The 19,787-nt window shown below is 31.4% G+C and overlaps 4 protein-coding genes across 7 annotated transcripts; 2 read left to right on the forward strand and 2 right to left on the reverse strand.

Annotated features, from left to right (window-relative positions):
- Positions 1–2,009: 2,009 nt before the first annotated feature.
- On the reverse strand, positions 2,010–5,998 carry LOC119670062 (protamine-like). Of its 4 annotated transcripts, XM_038080168.1 has the most exons (8): positions 5,898–5,998; positions 5,742–5,788; positions 4,483–4,576; positions 3,798–3,891; positions 2,891–3,037; positions 2,655–2,836; positions 2,211–2,570; positions 2,010–2,146 (listed from the first exon to the last, which is right to left on the reverse strand). In XM_038080168.1, the coding sequence occupies exons 6-8, from the start codon at positions 2,817–2,819 to the stop codon at positions 2,051–2,053; spliced, it is 621 nt and encodes a 206-aa protein (XP_037936096.1). In that variant the 5' UTR covers positions 2,820–2,836; positions 2,891–3,037; positions 3,798–3,891; positions 4,483–4,576; positions 5,742–5,788; positions 5,898–5,998; the 3' UTR covers positions 2,010–2,050. The 4 variants fall into 4 exon arrangements, with proteins under 4 accessions (XP_037936096.1, XP_037936098.1, XP_037936097.1 ...); XM_038080170.1 differs by lacking the exon at positions 4,483–4,576; XM_038080169.1 differs by lacking the exons at positions 5,742–5,788; positions 5,898–5,998 and adding an exon at positions 4,672–4,764.
- A 1,853-nt stretch (positions 5,999–7,851) lies between these two features.
- On the forward strand, positions 7,852–10,422 carry LOC119670063 (protein canopy 4). The gene is made up of 2 exons (XM_038080172.1): positions 7,852–8,132; positions 8,201–10,422. The coding sequence occupies exons 1-2, from the start codon at positions 7,957–7,959 to the stop codon at positions 8,805–8,807; spliced, it is 783 nt and encodes a 260-aa protein (XP_037936100.1). The 5' UTR covers positions 7,852–7,956; the 3' UTR covers positions 8,808–10,422.
- A 2,212-nt stretch (positions 10,423–12,634) lies between these two features.
- Positions 12,635–14,429, reverse strand: LOC119670064 (pH-sensitive chloride channel 2). Its single transcript, XM_038080173.1, has 3 exons — positions 13,893–14,429; positions 13,325–13,831; positions 12,635–13,258 (listed from the first exon to the last, which is right to left on the reverse strand). Exons 1-3 carry the CDS (start codon positions 14,323–14,325, stop codon positions 12,645–12,647), a joined length of 1,554 nt encoding a protein of 517 aa, XP_037936101.1. The 5' UTR covers positions 14,326–14,429; the 3' UTR covers positions 12,635–12,644.
- Positions 14,430–16,273: 1,844 nt separating this feature from the next.
- On the forward strand, positions 16,274–17,636 carry LOC119670066 (host cell factor-like). The gene has a single exon (XM_038080175.1). The coding sequence runs from the start codon at positions 16,577–16,579 to the stop codon at positions 17,555–17,557; it is 981 nt and encodes a 326-aa protein (XP_037936103.1). The 5' UTR covers positions 16,274–16,576; the 3' UTR covers positions 17,558–17,636.
- The last annotated feature ends 2,151 nt before the right edge of the window (positions 17,637–19,787 follow it).

Raw genomic sequence — 19,787 nt, forward strand, 5'->3', positions numbered from 1 at the left:
CAAGCCCGTTTGAATCGTAGAAAATGTTTTTTCTTCACTCTCCTGAAATGGTAGTTATTTCTATTTTTGGGTTTTCTATTAACTTCATGTTGCACTTTGTCATTTTGTTTTCGCGTAGTATCGAAAACTCTCCGTTTTATCACCAGTTGCAATGACTAACGTTCTTTACAGACTCGGCATTTGAAGTCTTTCACCATATCCTTGTAATCCTTTTTAGTTGTCCAATAGAGTGTTTGGTATGAAGGGGTTGGTATATGATGAAATTTGCCAACCTAAATACAGAACACCTAATATTGCTTTTTTGTTTCAAAGTTTTAGATTCCAGAAGAACCTAGATATGTAGTATCGTTTCCGAGCAGTTATAGGTCACAAGCAAATTATTTTACATATCTCGTAAGTCAGTAGAAATCAGTATCCATTAATCTTATCGTTTAATTATTGTCTTATGTCTAGTTTATTATGTTTGTCAGATATCTTATTTATTATTTTCTTGCCATATAGTTCAGGTTTACAAAACGATTGAACTTTAATTTCAATTTGGGAAAAGTAATAAACAATTACTATAATAATAAACAATAAACAAATTGCAAAAAATAATTAATAACATATAATATACAGATTAATTCTGTATTATATATCCAATGCTCTCAAACAACAAATAATATCGAATGAAATATAGCACAGTTATTTAGTATTTGATATGAATTATAATAAATAAATTTAGACAATATGTGAAATGTCATTATCAATTATTTAGCAAACTAATAAAAAGATGTTTTTAATTTGTAAAAAGAAGAACTTTTTAAATATTTTGTATCAACGAAATATTTTTTTCATCCAATAATGTACCATTAACATCTACCATACATTTGTTTTAATTTTTATGATTATAAATAATTACAATTCTCATTATCTTTAAAAAGTTTGTGCCATAAATACGTCACTTGCTTCTAGTGAAGCAGTGTATGTATTTTAATATAAAATTTAAATCAGAAATTGCCTCATTGTTATGTTTTTGGACTATTTATTAGTGTCACAAGTTTTAACATATGTATAAAAGATATTCAAATAAATCAACTTAAAGTAAATATTGATATTCATAACCAGTTAGTAAATGTTCCGACATTATACATTTATTGAGACTCCCATAGTCGAATATCTAGTCATTTGCAATATACTAAACACATGCGCTTACAACCACAGTAATGATTGTGGATCAATGGTGGTGGTGGAGCTCTAGTCTATTGAACTCAACCAGTGATTGGAGATCTGGATACAACAATAAGATTGAATGACCATAAGTGGTCCTGTGTGTCCTTCTATTCGGTCCAAAAAGTTTTAACTGTACATTTTCGGTATTATCACATACCTTCTCTTTGTAATTCTTAACTTCATTGAAAAAGAAAGTTTTTCTATATAAAATCTATTGAATAATTCATTATGTTTCATAGATATAAATTTTTAGGACATACAGACAACACGTTACTCCCAGCATATATACAGATTTGATTGTAAGAATTTGTCATATGATATGTGGAAAATAAAACGATTGTATTTTAAACACATACTAAATATTTATTTTCCCCTTAAATAATTAGTTTCTAAAACAGAATACAGTAAACTAATTTTCATCCACTTCTCAAATATACAATATATAAATAAACCTAACAAAATTTAGATTTACATATGTTCCAAAAAATACGCTAAAATTTTAGTAAAATATATATACTTATGCAAAAAAAAATATTTTGAATAGATTCTGAATAAAATATCTGTTTGTCCAGTTACGTACATTGGTTTTAAGTATCTGCAATACAGATCAAAACATCATAACTCCAAACAAGATATATAGCATGGTTAAGTTTGGAGACATTCGAAATTGTTTCGTCCATATGCAGTTTTCTTGAATCCGGCCAGAAAAACGTTTCAGTTACTTGAAAGTATTTTAGATTAGTTTCAATCTACAATTCCATATAATTTGTTATTATGTAGATTGTTATATGGCCGTACTAAAATGCTTCCCGTCGAACTGCCCTTAAAAACGATGTTTTCATGGGCAGCATGGTTTCTTCTTTTTCTTACGCTTAAGGGCCTCCTTGCAAATCTTGGTGTTCTTACGTCTGCAAGATTTCGACATTTTGCAAGCCTATCAAAAAATTTATTTATAATATTAACTTTTGAATAAAAATAATATAAATAATATAATATACCTGCTTTTCAAAGCGTAAACGTTTTTCAGGAGGTAATTTGCACCAACATTTTGCCGCTTGCTTTATAATATCTTTGGGTTCCAAGCCACAATTATTACGACGGAAGTATCTCAGATAATTCAAATACGCATTATTTGTAAGCGGCCCAGGGTTGGTACACTTCGGCTTCTTTGCACCGCAAGTCTTCTTTTTTTTCTTCGGACAGCGAGGCTTTTTCTTTTTGCAGGGATTTTTCTTCTTTTTCTTTGGACAACGGGGCTTCTTCTTAGGACACTTCGGCTTTTTTTTAGGGCATGCTGGCTTCTTTTTCTTGCAGGGATTTTTCTTCTTTTTCTTTGGACATCCACCGCAGGCATCTCCCTATAGATACAAAAATACAAAAATCAGAAAAAGATAATTGTACATAAGTCCATTTATATTTTAAATATAAACTTCTTCACTTACTAATTCACGATAAAATTTTTTACGGGAATTGCTAAAGGTGTTCCATACGTGAGTTCCTGTCATCAATATATGTTCAGATGGCTCATTTATATGCGTTTTGCAATAATCCCTTAGGAAGTTAAGATATCCCTGAGCGGAATCTGCATTTTCCTTACCAAGTCGCATTTTGGCTGAAGGAAATGCTATAAAAAAATACTTAGATGTATAAAACTTTAAAAATATATATTATAATTTACCCGCTGTCCTTAACTAACGATGTTAGGAGTAAATTCACCAGCTTGGAAGAGTATTAACCCTTAACAAGCAATAAAAAAAGACATCTACTCAATATAACTTACTCGTTTTCAGTAACCACAGATACTAGGAGTAAGTTAACCAGCTTGCTAGAGAACAAATTGTAAACAATGAAAATCAATAGTAGAACATTGTAAAATCTCACACTATAAATGTAATAATATAGATAATGCATGTATATATTGACAGAAGACATGGAAGAAACTATGTATATATATAAGTGTATAACTTTAGGTTCTGTTGTCTTAAAACATGTTTAAATTACCCGTCAAAAGTGTCTGTTTATTTAGGACGTGGGCGAGTTAGGCTAAATTACGTTCTAAATGAGGGAAATTCTAAGTTGTGCCGATAATGTGACGATGTGCCGATACGTGTTGATAAATGGGTAAATGTGTGCAGTGCAAAAAATCCCAAAAAAATCTCCCATTTGATCTAGCATTAACTTAGCCTAACTCGCACACGTCCTAAATACTGCATTGTTCAGTTTATAGAAGTAATTGCCGATATTCTGCTAAGTATTATATATATATATTATTTTCCGTTTATATCGGTCTTATAAGAATTGCAAAATAAAATTTTTGTAATAGTTTTAATTTTGCACTGCATACATTTATCAACACGTGTCGACACATCACTACATTATCGGCACAACTTAGAATTTCCCTCATTTAGAACGCAACTTAGCCTAACTCGCACACGACCTTATTTTAAGCAGATTTACTAAAGTATTAATTAGGGTCTGAGCACTGTGTTCTTAAGACCTACTAGTTACAATAATAAACTGTATGGAAATTCTTCTTATAACAAGATATAAAAAAGGTAGTTTTTTCTATATAAAAAAAAACTTACCCAAAGAATTGTTACAGAACCGTATTACAATCGATCAGCACTCACTGTCAAAGCCGGGGTATACCTCTTTGTAGAATTTCTTAACTTGTAGTAACTGAAATAAGAGTATGTTGATAATAAACTGGTATTTACTGAAAATAAATTAGTATTTACAAACTAAATTATAGAGTTTAATAAAAATAGTAAGAGACTTACAGTTAGCATTACTAACTTACATTTGCAGATCTAATCAGCTTGATATGGCAATCGTCTAAATCAATTTTCTTAATTTATAGTAAAATATATTGACAAAAAAATGTTACTGAAAAATTTTCTAGGACAAATTATTAAACACACTCTAAGTAGACAAATATAAAATTGATTTATAAAAATTTTTAAATTGAAAGGAAGATTGTATTAAGAACTTGAAGTTTTTTCAATGCTATATTGATTGATGAATATGTACTCTATAGTTTATACGTCCATTTATTGCATCTTAAAAAATAGCAAAATTAAGCAAAAATTAAGCAGAAATAGCAGAGAAGTAATTAAGGTCTAAGAGCAGTGCTTAGTCTGCTACTTATATATCATTATTTTAGTTAGGACCTACTAAATCAAGACAGACTACCCAGAAATAGAGATTAGTATTGTTATAACAAAATGTAACATATAAACTATCGTTTTCTCTGTGTAAAAAAAAACTTACCCAAAAAATTGTGTAACAGAACTCAAGAACACGCGAGAGGCCGGTATACTGCTCTCTGTAAAGTTTTTCAATCACTTGTAGTAAGTGTCCCGATCTAAAAAAATATTCAAAATAAAATAGCATTTAGAGGTCTTAATTATAAGATTTAATATGAAAAAAAAATGCCTACATAAGTAATATGTAACTTACCTTCCCAGATGAAGACAAATTTCTCAATCAATTTTCTTCATTAATTGTTACAAAAAAAATTTACTTCTAAATTTTTTAGTATAAAAATATAAACGTATTCGGAGCAGAAAAAAAAATAAAAATGTTTTATAAAAATTTTGAAATTGAAAAGAAAATTGAACGTAGATTTTGAAGTATTTTCAATGCTACCCCGATTAGAGAATATATGCTCTACTGTTTATATGTTGTTGTTGTTGTGGTCTGTTTTCTCTGAGTGCGCCTTTTTTAACTGACAATTAGAGAACCAAACGGAGCTAAAGAATTGTTAGGAAAACAATTAATAGTTTTGCCGCTCTCACCTTGCCGTACTTGGTGAAGGTTTCAATAGATCATCAGATTCATCATTATTTCCTATTCTCTCGTCTGATTTCAAAAAGCTAAGCTGCAGAAATCATGTTACTATAGACTTGAATTGGGTTCATCAAGACTGATTTACGAATGGCTACAAACTAATTCCTGCTTCTTAAATTTCATACTCTTTGTCTACCGAAAGCATCTGTATGCAATTTGGGCACATTCCAATTAAAGGAATTCTAATACTCTCATTGAGATACCCCATAGAGATATTAGTCTTGTGCTGGGTTTACTGAAAGGTCATTGCAGATTAGGCAACCATGCTAGAAGAATGAATCTTCCTTTCAATTATATCTGTAGCAGTTGTGCTTTATTCTTGTACAGCACATGCACGCCAATACCTTACCATTTTAGAAGTCTTTAGAAGTTGACGATCTTGGTCAACTGCAAGATCTTCCATAAAAAAGAATTATAAGTTTTGCCTTATACGGTAACACAATTAACAAATAGGCTCCAAAGGGACCCACTGGGTATCTACTCGAAAAACATGCTATTTAGGCAACCTGTTTCTTGCAATATATTTCATGCTGAGTTACCCGCAATCGAAAAAGCATATATATATTTTATATATATAATAAATGAATACAATTCGATTAATGGTATTTTTGTCAGATAATAATGAAACAATAAATATAACTAAAAAGTATCATTTTCTCTATATAAATAAATGGACTTACCCAGAAACTTGTTTTATAGTCCGAATCCACGATCTGCCTTCATAAAACTAAGAAAGAAATAATAAAAATATGATGAATAAATTAGTGGAGCTGAATTTATTAATGAATTTATAAGATAAAAAATTAAAGTATTTATAATTAGCGTGTCTGAATTACCTTCTCAGATCAATATTGTTCCTATTAACAATGTTTTTAATAAACTTTCTTTTTTCACAATAAAATATTACAACAAAAATTTAATACAAATTTTTTTTGGATGAAAAATAAAACAATCTTTAGAAAAAATAATATAAAAATGATTTTTATAAATATCAAAATTAAAAAGTAAAACGAATAAGAAATTTAAATCTTTCAATGCCATATCGATTAATCAATATGTAAAATGATATGCTTAGTAAAAATTATATATATATTCGAATGATTTTATTGTCTTTTAACACATTATCTTTGATTATCGATAATCTTTTCCTGCAAAATGGAATTAATTATCACAGAACTTTTTTTTTCTAACTTTTTCTGAACATGACTTAGATATTTTCTCAGGCAGCTAGTCTACTAACAAATACGTAATAAGCGCTTTAGTTACATCGTTAATAATTAGAGAATGCCGGACTTATCTTAACTAGCTAACTAATTTAATTAGCTAACTAGAGGCGTTAGTGTCTAATTCACATATGTACTTGCACACAGGAGAATCTCAGACAACAACAGTGCAGTTGAGCTTATCGGTGCAAGCACTGTTCTATCTAACATTAATTTTTCGGATATTGGTGTCCCACTTGCCAAAAATGCGAATCAAACAAAAATATTTGAGTATAGCTAAAAAAAAGTTTGGCAGATAAAAATTCATGTTAGATCTCATGATATAGGAAGACATCCAAGAGTCTGGATCTACTTTAAGAAGGAAATTACACTTCGTCTTATGTGTCAACTAATTGATTATTGGCTGAGAAGATATAAAATCTTTATCTTGCAAAGTTAGGGCCATTCATCATTGGCTAGGATATTATTTAAAATCTTTGTAGACCCTTTTCTTACCGACATAAATGCACTGTTATGCTGCATAGAGTTAACGCCATCTATAAACGTGGCTAAGTTTATAGACTTGTCAGTGGTTAGTTAGTTTACATTCACTTGAATAGAGAAATCGTGCCTTTCGGAGTTGTATGTATGCTGACTGCTGCGGTTCTTTTGAGGATACTATTGGTATGCTTATGAACAACGCTAAACCGTGGTATCACAACAGACCATTATTTGAGCTCAAGTGGGCATAAGTGTAAAAGGACACCAGTCCAACCTAATGTTGCATAACATATGTTACTTAATCACTCAGTCTATGTATATGCCAATGATACACCCAGTCCCTATATATATATGATATATAATATATTATATATAATGTATAATGTTTAATATATATTATATGTTATGTTGAGTCTTTTCCGAGTTAGTGCATCTGGGCTCTTTTATTGTTTGATAGCTGGGGGTTTCTGCAGAGTCCCACCCATCTCACTGACTAATTTGTGTATTTCTCATAAGCTTCATGATTACTCAATGACTTATCTACGATTTGCTTACCGCCCCGTACGGTTAGTGATTACTCTGAGGTTAGATGGTGCTAAGTAGGGCAGGCTGTCGGTTTTCCCATATAGCTTCAGGGACTCTGTCCCTTATTTATTTTTTTAACGGATCTATTCTAAGGTCTCTTAGCTCTAACTCCCTTAACAATACCTCTAGCTGGTATTGCTTAGTATTCGGAGATAGAGGCGCGACATCTTGTTGCTAGCAACTTCAGTCTAGATTCCTTATTAAAAAGAATTAAATTCTATGCATTCGGCTATTTTATACATACTTTTATTTTATGTTTTTGCTATTTGTATATAAAATTGTTAAAAATAAATGTTTTTATTAGTTTTATGGTTTTTAATATTCTACTGTTAATAATAATTTGAAAAATAAACGCTCAAAGGTATGCAACAAAATTTACACATTTATAAACATTGTCGATAATGCAGATCGCACTTCGAAATGTCAACCAGATGAATTCATAGAATGGAAGCGCAATCGAATTCATTCTAACACTACAACCCTGGGACAGCCGCCGGCAGCTGATAACATGTCATTTATTATTGTTCGATGTTTGTTGAGAAAATAATCTACGACGCCGGCTTCGAAAAAATTAAAATTTTATTAAATTAGATTAGAAAATTAAAATATGTTTTTAAAGCAATTAATTTTAATAGCATTATTAATTGCCTACGCCAGTGGTGGTGCTGAGGAGAAAGAAGGCGTGATATATGCAAACCGCTGTGAAGCCTGTAAAGTACTAGCGACCGAATTGCAAGGTCGTCTGCAGGAAACAGGCAAGTCGCACGATGTCATTGAGACCGGGTCGGTATAAAAATTTATAATAAAATTAATTGAATATATTTTAATTAAAATAATACAACGAATTATAGTTATTTGCTTGATGATGTAAGACCAAAAAAACGTACCGAATACCGACGCAGTGAACTGCGACTGCTGGAGTCCATGGAAAATGTTTGTGAACGTATATTGAATTATAATTTACACAAGGAACGCAAGGATAGTACGCGTTTTGCGAAAGGCATGTCTCAGACATTTAAAGCACTACATGGCCTAGTAAACAAAGGTGTACAAGTAGATCTGGGTATTCCACTTGAATTGTGGGACAAGCCACCGGTGGAAGTGACACAAATGAAAATACAATGCGATCAAATGTTGGAAAACTATGAAGATGTCATTTCGAACTGGTATTTTAAGCTTCAGGATGATGTACCATTATTAAAACATCTATGTGAGGATACCGTGCTGAGACAAGATGAACGCAAATGCCTAACAGAAGTATTGCCTGAAATCAATGAAGATGATATGGAACGACTTGGAGAGGAAGAAATTGAAAAACTAAAAGAAAAACAAAAAAAGCGTGAAGAAAAGATTAAGAAAACTAGTAAAAATGAAAAAGTAAAAGAAGAAGACAAACCCAAAAGAGTACGAATAAACACTGAGAAGAAACAATTGAAAGGTGAAAAGTCGGAACTTTAAATCCTGGAATGTACTGTAACTAGCATTTAATTCCATAATCATCTCTTTATATAGACTTATTTTATAAAAACCTAAACTATAATTAATTAGTTCATAAGAATATTTATAGTTTAGATAAATTTTTATTAATCTTATCATTTTAAATCTCCCATAAATGTATTTGTTGAAATCTTGATGTTGTAAAGTACTAAATATTCCATATATTATTCAGCAACCACTTTCCTTTTCATAATAATGTACCCCTATTTTTGTAACATAAATGATCGAAAAAATGTATGATGAGTTAAGCGTACTATAAGGGACATTATTGTCAAAATCTTTTCCAATACGCAATTAAGCCGCCGCAGTTGCAGGGAACAGTAGCTGACGACTCTCATTGATTATATTACCACTGAAATTTATTTGCTGAACTACATTTTCAACTATTGTAGCCAGCGACTATAACGTAATGCCCGACGTACGATTAAGCTTCAGTATCTAAAAACACCAAAAACAAAATAGACCAACTCTATTTCTATATATCTATAAAGCTGACCATTGTATGCTATACAATTGAATTTCAGTAACAGTTTTTGTTGCTGCTGTTGTAAGCCGTTTAGATTTACTGGTATTAATGTTAAACGGTATTTGGTTGTCGCATTTGGCAAGTGAGTCTACGTTCCTCTCTAGCCTCAATTAACCATCACCTATCCTGACCCATGTATTTGTCTTGTAAATCATTACATGTTATCTGCTTTTTAGATCCCAGCGGGTTACAACAACAACAGTAGGTCTACGTGCTATACGTACGTCCTATATGGAACAGTGTCAGTCTTTTTTTATAGCTGTGATAAGCCGTCAAGGTCTATATGGTAGATAACATGGTAGGAATTACAAATACGAACACATGGGTTAGGATATTACTAGGTAAAGAAAATGAAAACCAGGATGGAATTGTTTAGGAACAAGAGTATATTAGAAATGGGTACGATTTTAATTGAAGTTAATCTGGGATAAAGCGAAGCAACCTATCCACTGCAACTACAGTAACTGAAAATATCAAAAATGAATTTATGTATATAATTCCTTATAATTAGACTGCAGTGAGAGTCTTCAGCTTTATTGGATTACAAAGTAGTTGAAGACCCTACAATTAGGCTACAGTAAGAGTTGTCAGCTACAGTAGCTAAACAAATAAAAAAAAACAAAGTTAAGTAGGTTCGTAATATAGTATAGTGAGAGTACTCAGCTTCTGTTAACAACAATTGTAGCTTAAACGTGTATTTAAGCTTCATGGGATAAAATGGTTGTTTCTATATTAATTCTTCTTTATGTTAAATGTAAAATTAATTAAATAAACTATTGAGATTCCATATATATACAGTAAAAGCTCAGTTAAACTAATACACTCAGGAGCGGGCATATATATTTTAAATTGCCAATGTTAGTACACATTTCTGTTATAAAGTCAGAATTACTGATCTATCAACGTTCCCTTAACAGAGCTTTCACTATATAAACGATATATTGGTTAACAAAGAGATTCATTTTTTTTAAATTTAAATGTATATTAATTAAGTTAGAATTTTATATCTGATGATATCTTTTAAAACTTATATATACTTGTACATAACAAGCGCAATTGTCAGCCTATATTTTCTTAATTATTGATTTAAATTATATTATACAAATATATATGGAGTATAATTTAAAAATATTATATTATATAATATTGTATATATATTGTGTGTATGTCTTTTTAATATGAAATATTCTTCCATGTATTGTAAATGTGAAATCAATAATCTATATAATAATAATAATAAATAATAAAATTTTTATATTATATTTTTTATAAATATTTCCTAATATGAACGAGTGAACGAATGTATTATGTTTTCAAATATTTTCCAAATATTGGTAGAAATCCATTCGGTCTTCGATAATAGCGATGTGAACCAAACACATTACCATCGATTTAATATCCGTACCTCACTGTAAAAGGTATTCCAATATCTGATTTCCTATCCTTTGTTGTTGTTGTTATCCTAGTCCCCTGCGACCTACTTGTGCAGTCTCTATGTGGGGGGTATTATAAGGCATTTGGTCGTGATATAAACGAGTGACTGCGGAACGTAGACCCGGACGTTCTTGAAAGTCTATAGCCTAACCTATAGACTAGTTTTATTATCATCTTTTGATATTTCTAAAACTATATATTTCAAAAATTGTTGTGATCAAATAATTTTAAGAAAACTTGCTTATTATCCTTTATTATCTTCGTATATGATCCTTGTTAAGAGATATAGTTAGCAAAGCTCTTCCTCCACGTTGCAGCCTCAATGGCTTCCTCCCAATAAAATAACTAAGTTTCTCACCATCATCTACCCACATCCTACGTTTTTGTAATTCCTTTCATATTATCTACTTAATGGAGCACCGCAGGTTACCTTAACAACACCTTCATGTTATTCTTGTTGAGCAGGTAATAGATCACAGTTAATAGAACTCTTCCGCCACGTTGTGTATGTTGTTCCTTTTATTCTTATTATAACTGCATCAAAATCTACCTCAACAGTGATAACATCGGTGAGGTCGATTATTGGCAAGGTGTTTTTATCGCGATTATTTCACAACAATGTTTTCAGTAGTTCTCCTCTTGCAGTCTTTATATACTGCAAGAATATACTCATATAGTAAATACATAGTTACTTGTCACGTATAAATAAATCTGGCCCAAATGTGTATTATAACTGTGACTCTAGTTCTCAAAATGTCGTCTATTTGTTTTCAGTTCCACACATACACATACAAATTAGACTTTCATTGATTTTAAACTCACCGTTGAGCTGACAAAATTTCTTCACCTAGAGTATACTTATGTTTAACATTTCTAACTGTCCTTACCATTATCACCGACATTTCTAATACCTTTGATCTTTGACTCAATATTGTTAATTAACTTCGACTCATTCAAACGTTCCCATTCGAGGTACCTCGTCCTGGTTGGTTTCATTTAGACTTGCCTACTCCTCACTCCTTCATATCCTAAACAATTCTTTTATTTCTCACTCTACTCTCACTCAACAATATTTTAACCGATGTATTCGTAGTTGTAATTCCTTCCATTTTTCTATATAGATCAATGAACTTTCCATGATTTTCATGGGTTACAATAACAATACTTAATACTTTGATTTAAAATAGTATTTACCGCTAATGCTATTGTTATTGCAGCTCACAAGGATCCCTTGTGTTGTCCCTTATTCTTTTTGGGTGGGTTGAAAGGCACTTGGGTGTCACAATGGACGACTGACTCCGGTACGTACCCCGATCCGTTCTGGGAATCATACACCTCTAATGATATTATTTGCTTTTATTTTTAATGCAAAGTCACTAGAAGTAATTGAGGTCTGTAGTTATACTCTGTAATGAAGCTAGATATCATTTACTACATACAAAGGTACTATATAGAAGAAATAAATTATATGATACAAATAATAAAATTTTATTTAAAATAATACGAAACAACTGATCCATATTCTTTAAAAAAATTGGATGTACTATACAAGAAGTTAAAAATATTTACATAGTCCTGAGAGTTAAAATAGTTTGCATATTTATTCCTAAATTTAACAAAACTGATTATTTATATATATGTGTAACTTAAGCTCTATGTTACTTATATATTAAATTCATGCTAAATTCTACAAAAGTACAAAAGATCATAAGCTCTATCTTAATATCTAACATTAATGTATATACAATTAAATAAATTACTTAACATATAAATAAATAAAAATAATATATTGGAGTCAACATAAACTAACATAAAAAAAAAAAATTAATTTATAATATTTACACAACATATACAAAAACCCAAAAGAACATATTAAAAACTAAAAAAGTTACTGGAAATAGAAAACGCGCCTTAGAATCGATCCACATAGAGATTTCCTGTGGCGTCAATGTAGTCCAACCAGCATGATTACTACCTTCGTCGCTATTATTAATAGCCAATTCCACAGTGCTTATATCATTTAATAACTGGCTCTCATTTGTCGCACTCAAGTAGTTCCGTTTAATGTTACTACTCACGACACTGATATCCTTCTTCTCGTCATGTTCCTTGATGGTGGTTATTGGAAAATTGTGTACAGTCATGTAATTATTGTACTTCTCGCCACGCTGTAAATATGACTCATAAGAAGTGTTTAAGGCCTTGGAACTTGAGCTAGTGTTTGCAACTGAAAATGATTGAGAGCGGAGAGAGCTGTGCCTTGAGGGACGTGGTGATAAAGTGGACTTTAATATATTTCTGCTATTAAGTTTTTTGACATCTACGTTTTGTTTGCGTCTCCAAATTGAATTGACGAATGCAAACTCCACCAAACTGCCAAAAATGAAAATTGTACAACCCAAGAACCAAACCTCCGATACTTTAATATAACTGACTTTGGGTAAAGTTTTTCCTTGATTATGAAAGTATTATTAAAGTTAATATATTTAATCGTTTAAATAGCTTAACTGCTACCCACCTTGTGCTGATGCCAATGTTATAAATGTTAATAAAGTGGCAGTGCCCAACGTTATACGTGGTGCGGATTGGTCGGCCTGCAACCAGAATGAAACCCACGAAATGCTCACGATCAATATGGAAGGTAGAAAGTAATCCATTATATAAAAACCAACTTCACGTGATAGATGCATTGTAAAACTGAGTGAACTATAATTTCCTGCAAAGGCACCATGACGCAGATCACTTAAATCGGCATTGATAATTGTTTCATTTGCCACAACACCATGCAGCACATATTCCGTCAGATGCAGGGCAGGATCAAATGTTATTGGTCGTTTCTGTTCCCAATTCAACACAAGTTCAGATGTATTATACATCCAACTTTCAAGCACAGTAGAACAGTGCTGTGCATCAAAAGGAAACTTCTGTAAATTCATCCAGCAATGTAGCGTCGCCTTTATGCGGGAAGAAACAATTACAGTGCCATCCGGTGATATTGAAGTCAATATATCCTTCTCACTGGTACCTACATATATAAATGGTAGATTTCATATATAAACAAATTAAACTATCAAACACAGTCTTACCTAGAATACTTGAGTCACGTTCATTCGCCAGAAATATATGTGGAATCCATAATGTATCTCTTAACTGTTTCTCACCCAGTATAGGTTGTCGCCGTTTCGGTGCCACTTTACGAAATGAAAGACGTGGATCCATGAAACGAAATTGCAATAAAGCATGTATTTTAAACTGCAAATCATGTGCCTCCAAATTCTGCAGAAAATATATATAGGCACGTACATAGACTTTCACAGGTAGTCGCGTCATATCCACATAAGATATTGGGCGTTCCAGCCGGTCATAACGGCACCCATGTGTTAAACGTTCGATGAGTTGCGTTTGTGATAAGGTGTCCGCATCTACCAAATCTGGACATTCTATTGCCGTAGCTGCAATCAGATATTTTCCTATCAATATGAATACGAAAATTCCACGCAAAGCACTTATCATCCCCATTTTTCGAAAATATTTCTGTGCACCTAAATAATTGCTTCTACTTTATGCAAAAGTTCCAGCGCGCCAATTAAATTAATTTTAAAAAAAAAATTTACTTGAGCGTAAAGAAAGCATTTAAAATATATAACGGTTCTTAAGAAAACCATGTAAAAGAAAATACAAAAATGTGTGTGTGGGGGAGATCTTCGAAAAGTAGTAAAATTTCCTTTTGGGTGGAAATTTTTTATGTCGATACTTGCAGGCCGAAAAATACCCTAAAAATTCTATTATGGCCGTGTGCGAGTTCGAGTAAATTGAGGTAAAGTATACTGAAATTTCCTAAGGATTTTTTGCACTGCACTTATTTACACTTATTTCTTGCACTTATTTATAATTTTTCTGTTAAAAGTTTTTAAATTTATTTATTAAACATCTTATAAAATTTTCACAATGGTAATACTTAATTTTTATCTAATTTACCGTACTCGAAATTCTGGTAAATATCAACATACCATACGGACATAATTTACTATTTTCAATTTACTATTTTATATTCAAACTCACACACGGCCTATGTGTATTGTATACAATGCAAATATATTGCATATATATACATATTATATATACATTATCATCATAAACCTCTACAGGTTATAATCATGATTAGTCTATATTATATTTATAAGCTATTTTTAAAATCCATTTATATAAAGTTCTAATACCATTGGCTTGTTTATGTAACTTTCTCACTTTTGACAATTTTACTCACAATGTTTGTCAAAAGTGAGAAAAATCGTTCGAAAAAAATAAATGAGAAAGTTACATAAAAGAGTCGCATGTCTCAGTTAAGTTAATTTTGCTTATTAAGGCCGATAATGACGATAATTTACCATACAAAGAGCTTTCATATAATAGAGCTGATTATAAATAAATCAGCCCATTTATAGCACATTCACACTGTCCTATTTAGGCAGTTTTGCCCAATATAACCACTAATGAGGATGATTTACCATAGAAAAATCTTTCATATAAATGAGCTCATTATCAATATATCAGCTCATTTAAAGCAGAAATTGCCGAATGCAACCCTCACTTTGAATGAGCCATTTGTAAGTGTTTACATTCGTTGTAATTCATTTGTTCCCATTTCAAACAGCTGATTTTTCAACTTGCCTGTTGATTTGATTTTTGGCCTGTGCCAAAAAAATGTTGCATAAAGGCTAAATATACTTTCAAACCTTAAAATATATACTGAAAACATATTTTTAATTTCGATTAAATACTTTTTGGGAAGTAGAAGTTCTAAAAAGAGATACATCGTTTTCAAGAAAATGCAACCACCAAACATTTGTTTACCTTTCTTTGTAAATATGTCAAAAACAACTTTCTCAAACTGTCAAAATACCATGAAGCGCTTTTATTTAGGGTACGTTCAATGTATTCCTTTGTATTTGGAACGCATTCAAATGTATAAAAGTACATTATACGTATAAAGTACATTGAAATCCTAGGAATTTTTTCCACTTCATTTATGTAAATATTTATTTATTTATTGCACTTATTTATTTTTTTTCGTTAAAAGTTTTCAAATTTATTTATTTATTAAATATTTTATAAAATTTTTTAATGGTAATACCTAATTTTTGTGTAGTTTACTGTACTCGAAATTCTGACAAATACCAACATTCACTGTCATACCGACATAATTTACTATTTCTCTCAATTCACCATCAATTTACTCAAATTCAAACACGACCTTAAGGTATTGTTATTTTGAATTTTCTTCTTCCAATTTTCTCGGATTATGTGTGTTATCTATATAAGTGTGGTGTGTTTGCTTTAATACAATATTTAATAAAAATACGTTTTATATTATGTTTTAATATTAAATTTAAAATATTTTGTAAATAAATCAAATTTAAGTAAATTTAAAATGAATAATTATTTAAGAAACATCGAATCGTTAAGTATATTTCGAATTTTCGAAAATCGCAAGTGTTTAGAACTTCGAACATAAAACAAGTCAACAAACAAATTTTGACAGCAAAGAACCGAACAAAGAGGAAGAACAAGAGTCTTATCCAAGCGAGCACAGAAAGATGCTAACTAAAATTTTTTTAAATTGATTAATTAATATATAAAAAATATAGATTTTATTTATATTTTTGAATAACTTCCATATTGAAAGCCGCTGTGTGTTTGTGTAAAACGATTAAAATAAAAATTTGTGTAGAAGTTTTTTCACGCATGCACAGCATTTCAGACCGACAACATGGAATCGACAAATTCAACGACAACTACTAATGTTGAAAAGCCTGTTCCAGATACTGCACCAACAGCAGCAGCAACAAAAGAAACTCCTACAACTGAGGCACCAGTTTTGAATACAACAAAAGAAGAAACCACAACTCCAACTGAACCAGAAGTGCCAGTTAAAGCAGCGGAACCGGAACCAGCTAAACCAACGGATGCCAACGAAAGTGCAACTAAAGAAACAAAAACTGAAGAAAAAAAGCCAACAGATAATGCAGACGATGCAGATGAATCGAAATGGCATACTGTAGGTATTTTTGAAGGTGTCACAACTGCAGTGGTTAAAGGCTATATCGATAACAAGGTATGGTCATCGGCTGGCCAGAATCTGACATCAGATTCATTGCCTGATTTATCGCAAATGGCACGTATTAGTTTGGAATCTGGTACAAGTTATCGTTTTCGTTTACGCGCCATTAACAGTTTAGGCAGCAGTGACTGGGGTGATGAGTGTAATATAAAAACATGTACGCCAGGTTTTCCTGGCGCGCCATCAGCAATTAAGATATCAAAATCTGCAGAAGGTGCACATTTGACTTGGGAACCACCACCACATGATGAAGGTGACAAAATCGTAGAATATTCTGTGTATTTAGCTATAAAATCACACAAAGATGCAAAAACTCAAGCACCACGTTCAACGCAATTGGTCTTCGTGCGTGTTTATGTTGGTGAGCCAAATCAATGCACCGTGCCACATGCATCGTTGGAGGCAGCACATGTGGATAGCTCTAATAAGCCAGCTAAAATATTTCGTATAGCGGCACGTAATGAAAAAGGTTACGGGCCAGCTACACAGGTCAGGTGGTTACAGGATCAAACGCCTGGTAGTGGTGGTCACACACCGAAAAAGAATGCAAATGGCAGTAATCAATCACCTAAGACAGACAGTGGTGTTATCTCGCCAAGTAAGCGATTTAAACCAAACAAACCCACTTAAGGATTTAAATTAACTATATTTGGACAAATTTCTCGTCAACTAACGAAACACTTTTGAATGAAATTTAGTTTATGGGAATTCAAAAAATATGAAGGGAATTCTCTTCAGCTAATAAAATTAATATTAAAATTAAAATACAACTAAATTTGAAAAAAAAATTCACCTCAAATTAAGCGTAAAACAGTAATATTTTTTTCTCTATGTTGTTCTTAATAATATATTTGCTTACATTTATATTAATATTATTTATATTTTTTTATTTCAATTTCTAGGAACTTTGCAAGAGATGGTCGATTTCTTTTTTGCATAAGAACTTTATTTAATGTCAACTTTATACTATATTTTATACATAGATATCATGAAAATAAACTGTAAAATATTTTTTTATAAATAAGTGTTATTATTAATTCGATTTATATTACTTTAATTTAGTTTATATAACATTAATTTAATTTATATTACATTAATTTAATTTATATTATATAGATTTTATATTTTAATTTAGTTTGATGTAAGACCAACTAGCTTCGCTATTACAAAAATAATATTTATATTTAATAATATAAACCTTAGTGTTAACTCATTAAGTACCACGCAATTTCAGATTTGGAATTTTACGGTGAAATTTCCATAATGTATAATAAAATAAAACAAGTTTAAGTAAATGGGAAGAGTTTAATATTCATTTGAAAAATTACTTTATCTTTATCTAAAAAAGATACAATATTCTTTGAATATTAAAAAATATTCAAAGCGAGCCTTGTGGTCTGAAATGGGTTAAACTAAGGACTTTAAAGTTTTATTGAGTTTAAATTTTATAAATATCTACTTTGATAAAAAGTATATTGGCTTTTTTTTGGTACTAACATATTACTCGTGTAAATACAAGTAGAACTCGGAAAAAATGGCTTTAGAACCATTTATGTATTTATATATAAATATTTATATCTTTAAATTTAATTGTTATATTGAGTATAAGTCTTATTTATCAATTTTATAATAAAGTAAGCCATGTTAAGGCACAATAGATCGCAGTACAAATTCCCATAACATAGTAAGCCATGTTAAGGCACAATAGTTCTCCAGGTTGTAGAGCAATTCAACAATTCAATCCACATAATAGGAAACCATCTTAAACTTATGAATATAAACAGTAAATATTATTCAACATGTTTAATAGCTTCAGACACGATCGGCCCCTATTAGAGTTAATCATCTACCACAAAAAAAATCAGCTATTGTGTCTGTATGCCATGAAGATCTATATAGTAGGAAGCATGGAAGGAGTTACAACATGAATATTTGACTTACTGTTCTGATTTGCTGAAGGTAGAGTGAGAAGAAGAGTTTCTTGGGGGTAATTGGGAGATAAAAGCCTGTATGATTTAGAATTAAAACTAGCCTTTGTTGAAGTGAACAAAACTGGCCATCATAGTTCACCACTTATGCTGAACTTTTGTTTTTGTAACCCGCCAGGACCTGCTTGTGGAGTCCCTTTGCAAAGTGTTGAACGGTATTTGGTCGTCGACCATTCTTGGCTGAATGTTTGCTGTTATTGTTGTTATAACCCTCAGGAATCTACTTATGTGGTTTCTTTTGGGAGTATTGAACGGCAGTTGGTTGTCTTAACATTACAAATGACTCCCGGACGTAGATTCGGCTGTTGTTGGAACTTGGACAGGGTCTATGTCCCGGAGCCACTCGTCAATCTCGACGACCAAATGCCGTTAAACACCACCTAAAGCGATTTGATAAGCAGGTTATAGTGGGTTACAACAACAACATCAGTCAATGCAATACAACATAATTCTATAAATTGTATGCAGTAGTGGTTCTAATTAAGGCACATTCTCAGAAGAGAAAACAAAAATATTGCTTTACAGGCACTGAGATGAAATCCTGTAAGTTTCTTCTCGCCTCGATGCACCATCCATGACTTGGAGGAGCACAGTGTAAAAAGAATCAAATTATTTATGGAACCACATAGTTGCCCCTTCCCAAAACGTCGACTTGGGTTTGGGAGCTATTCTCAGGTGTCGAAAGATTCCCAAAGAAGACCTAGGAATCTTCTCCATGACTTGGAGAAGAACATTCGAAAGTGAATTGAAAGACTCAAATTATATATGTAACGATATGTTATGTTGTCTATGTCCCTAACAGAGTAGGATTTAAGTTGGTAACAGATCCTCGTAATAGTACAGAGCTTCACTTAATAGGAGAAAATAGAAAA

This window comes from Teleopsis dalmanni, chromosome 1, assembly GCF_002237135.1.
Source record: "Teleopsis dalmanni isolate 2A chromosome 1, ASM223713v2, whole genome shotgun sequence".
In the NCBI taxonomy this organism is placed as follows: domain Eukaryota; kingdom Metazoa; phylum Arthropoda; class Insecta; order Diptera; family Diopsidae; genus Teleopsis; species Teleopsis dalmanni.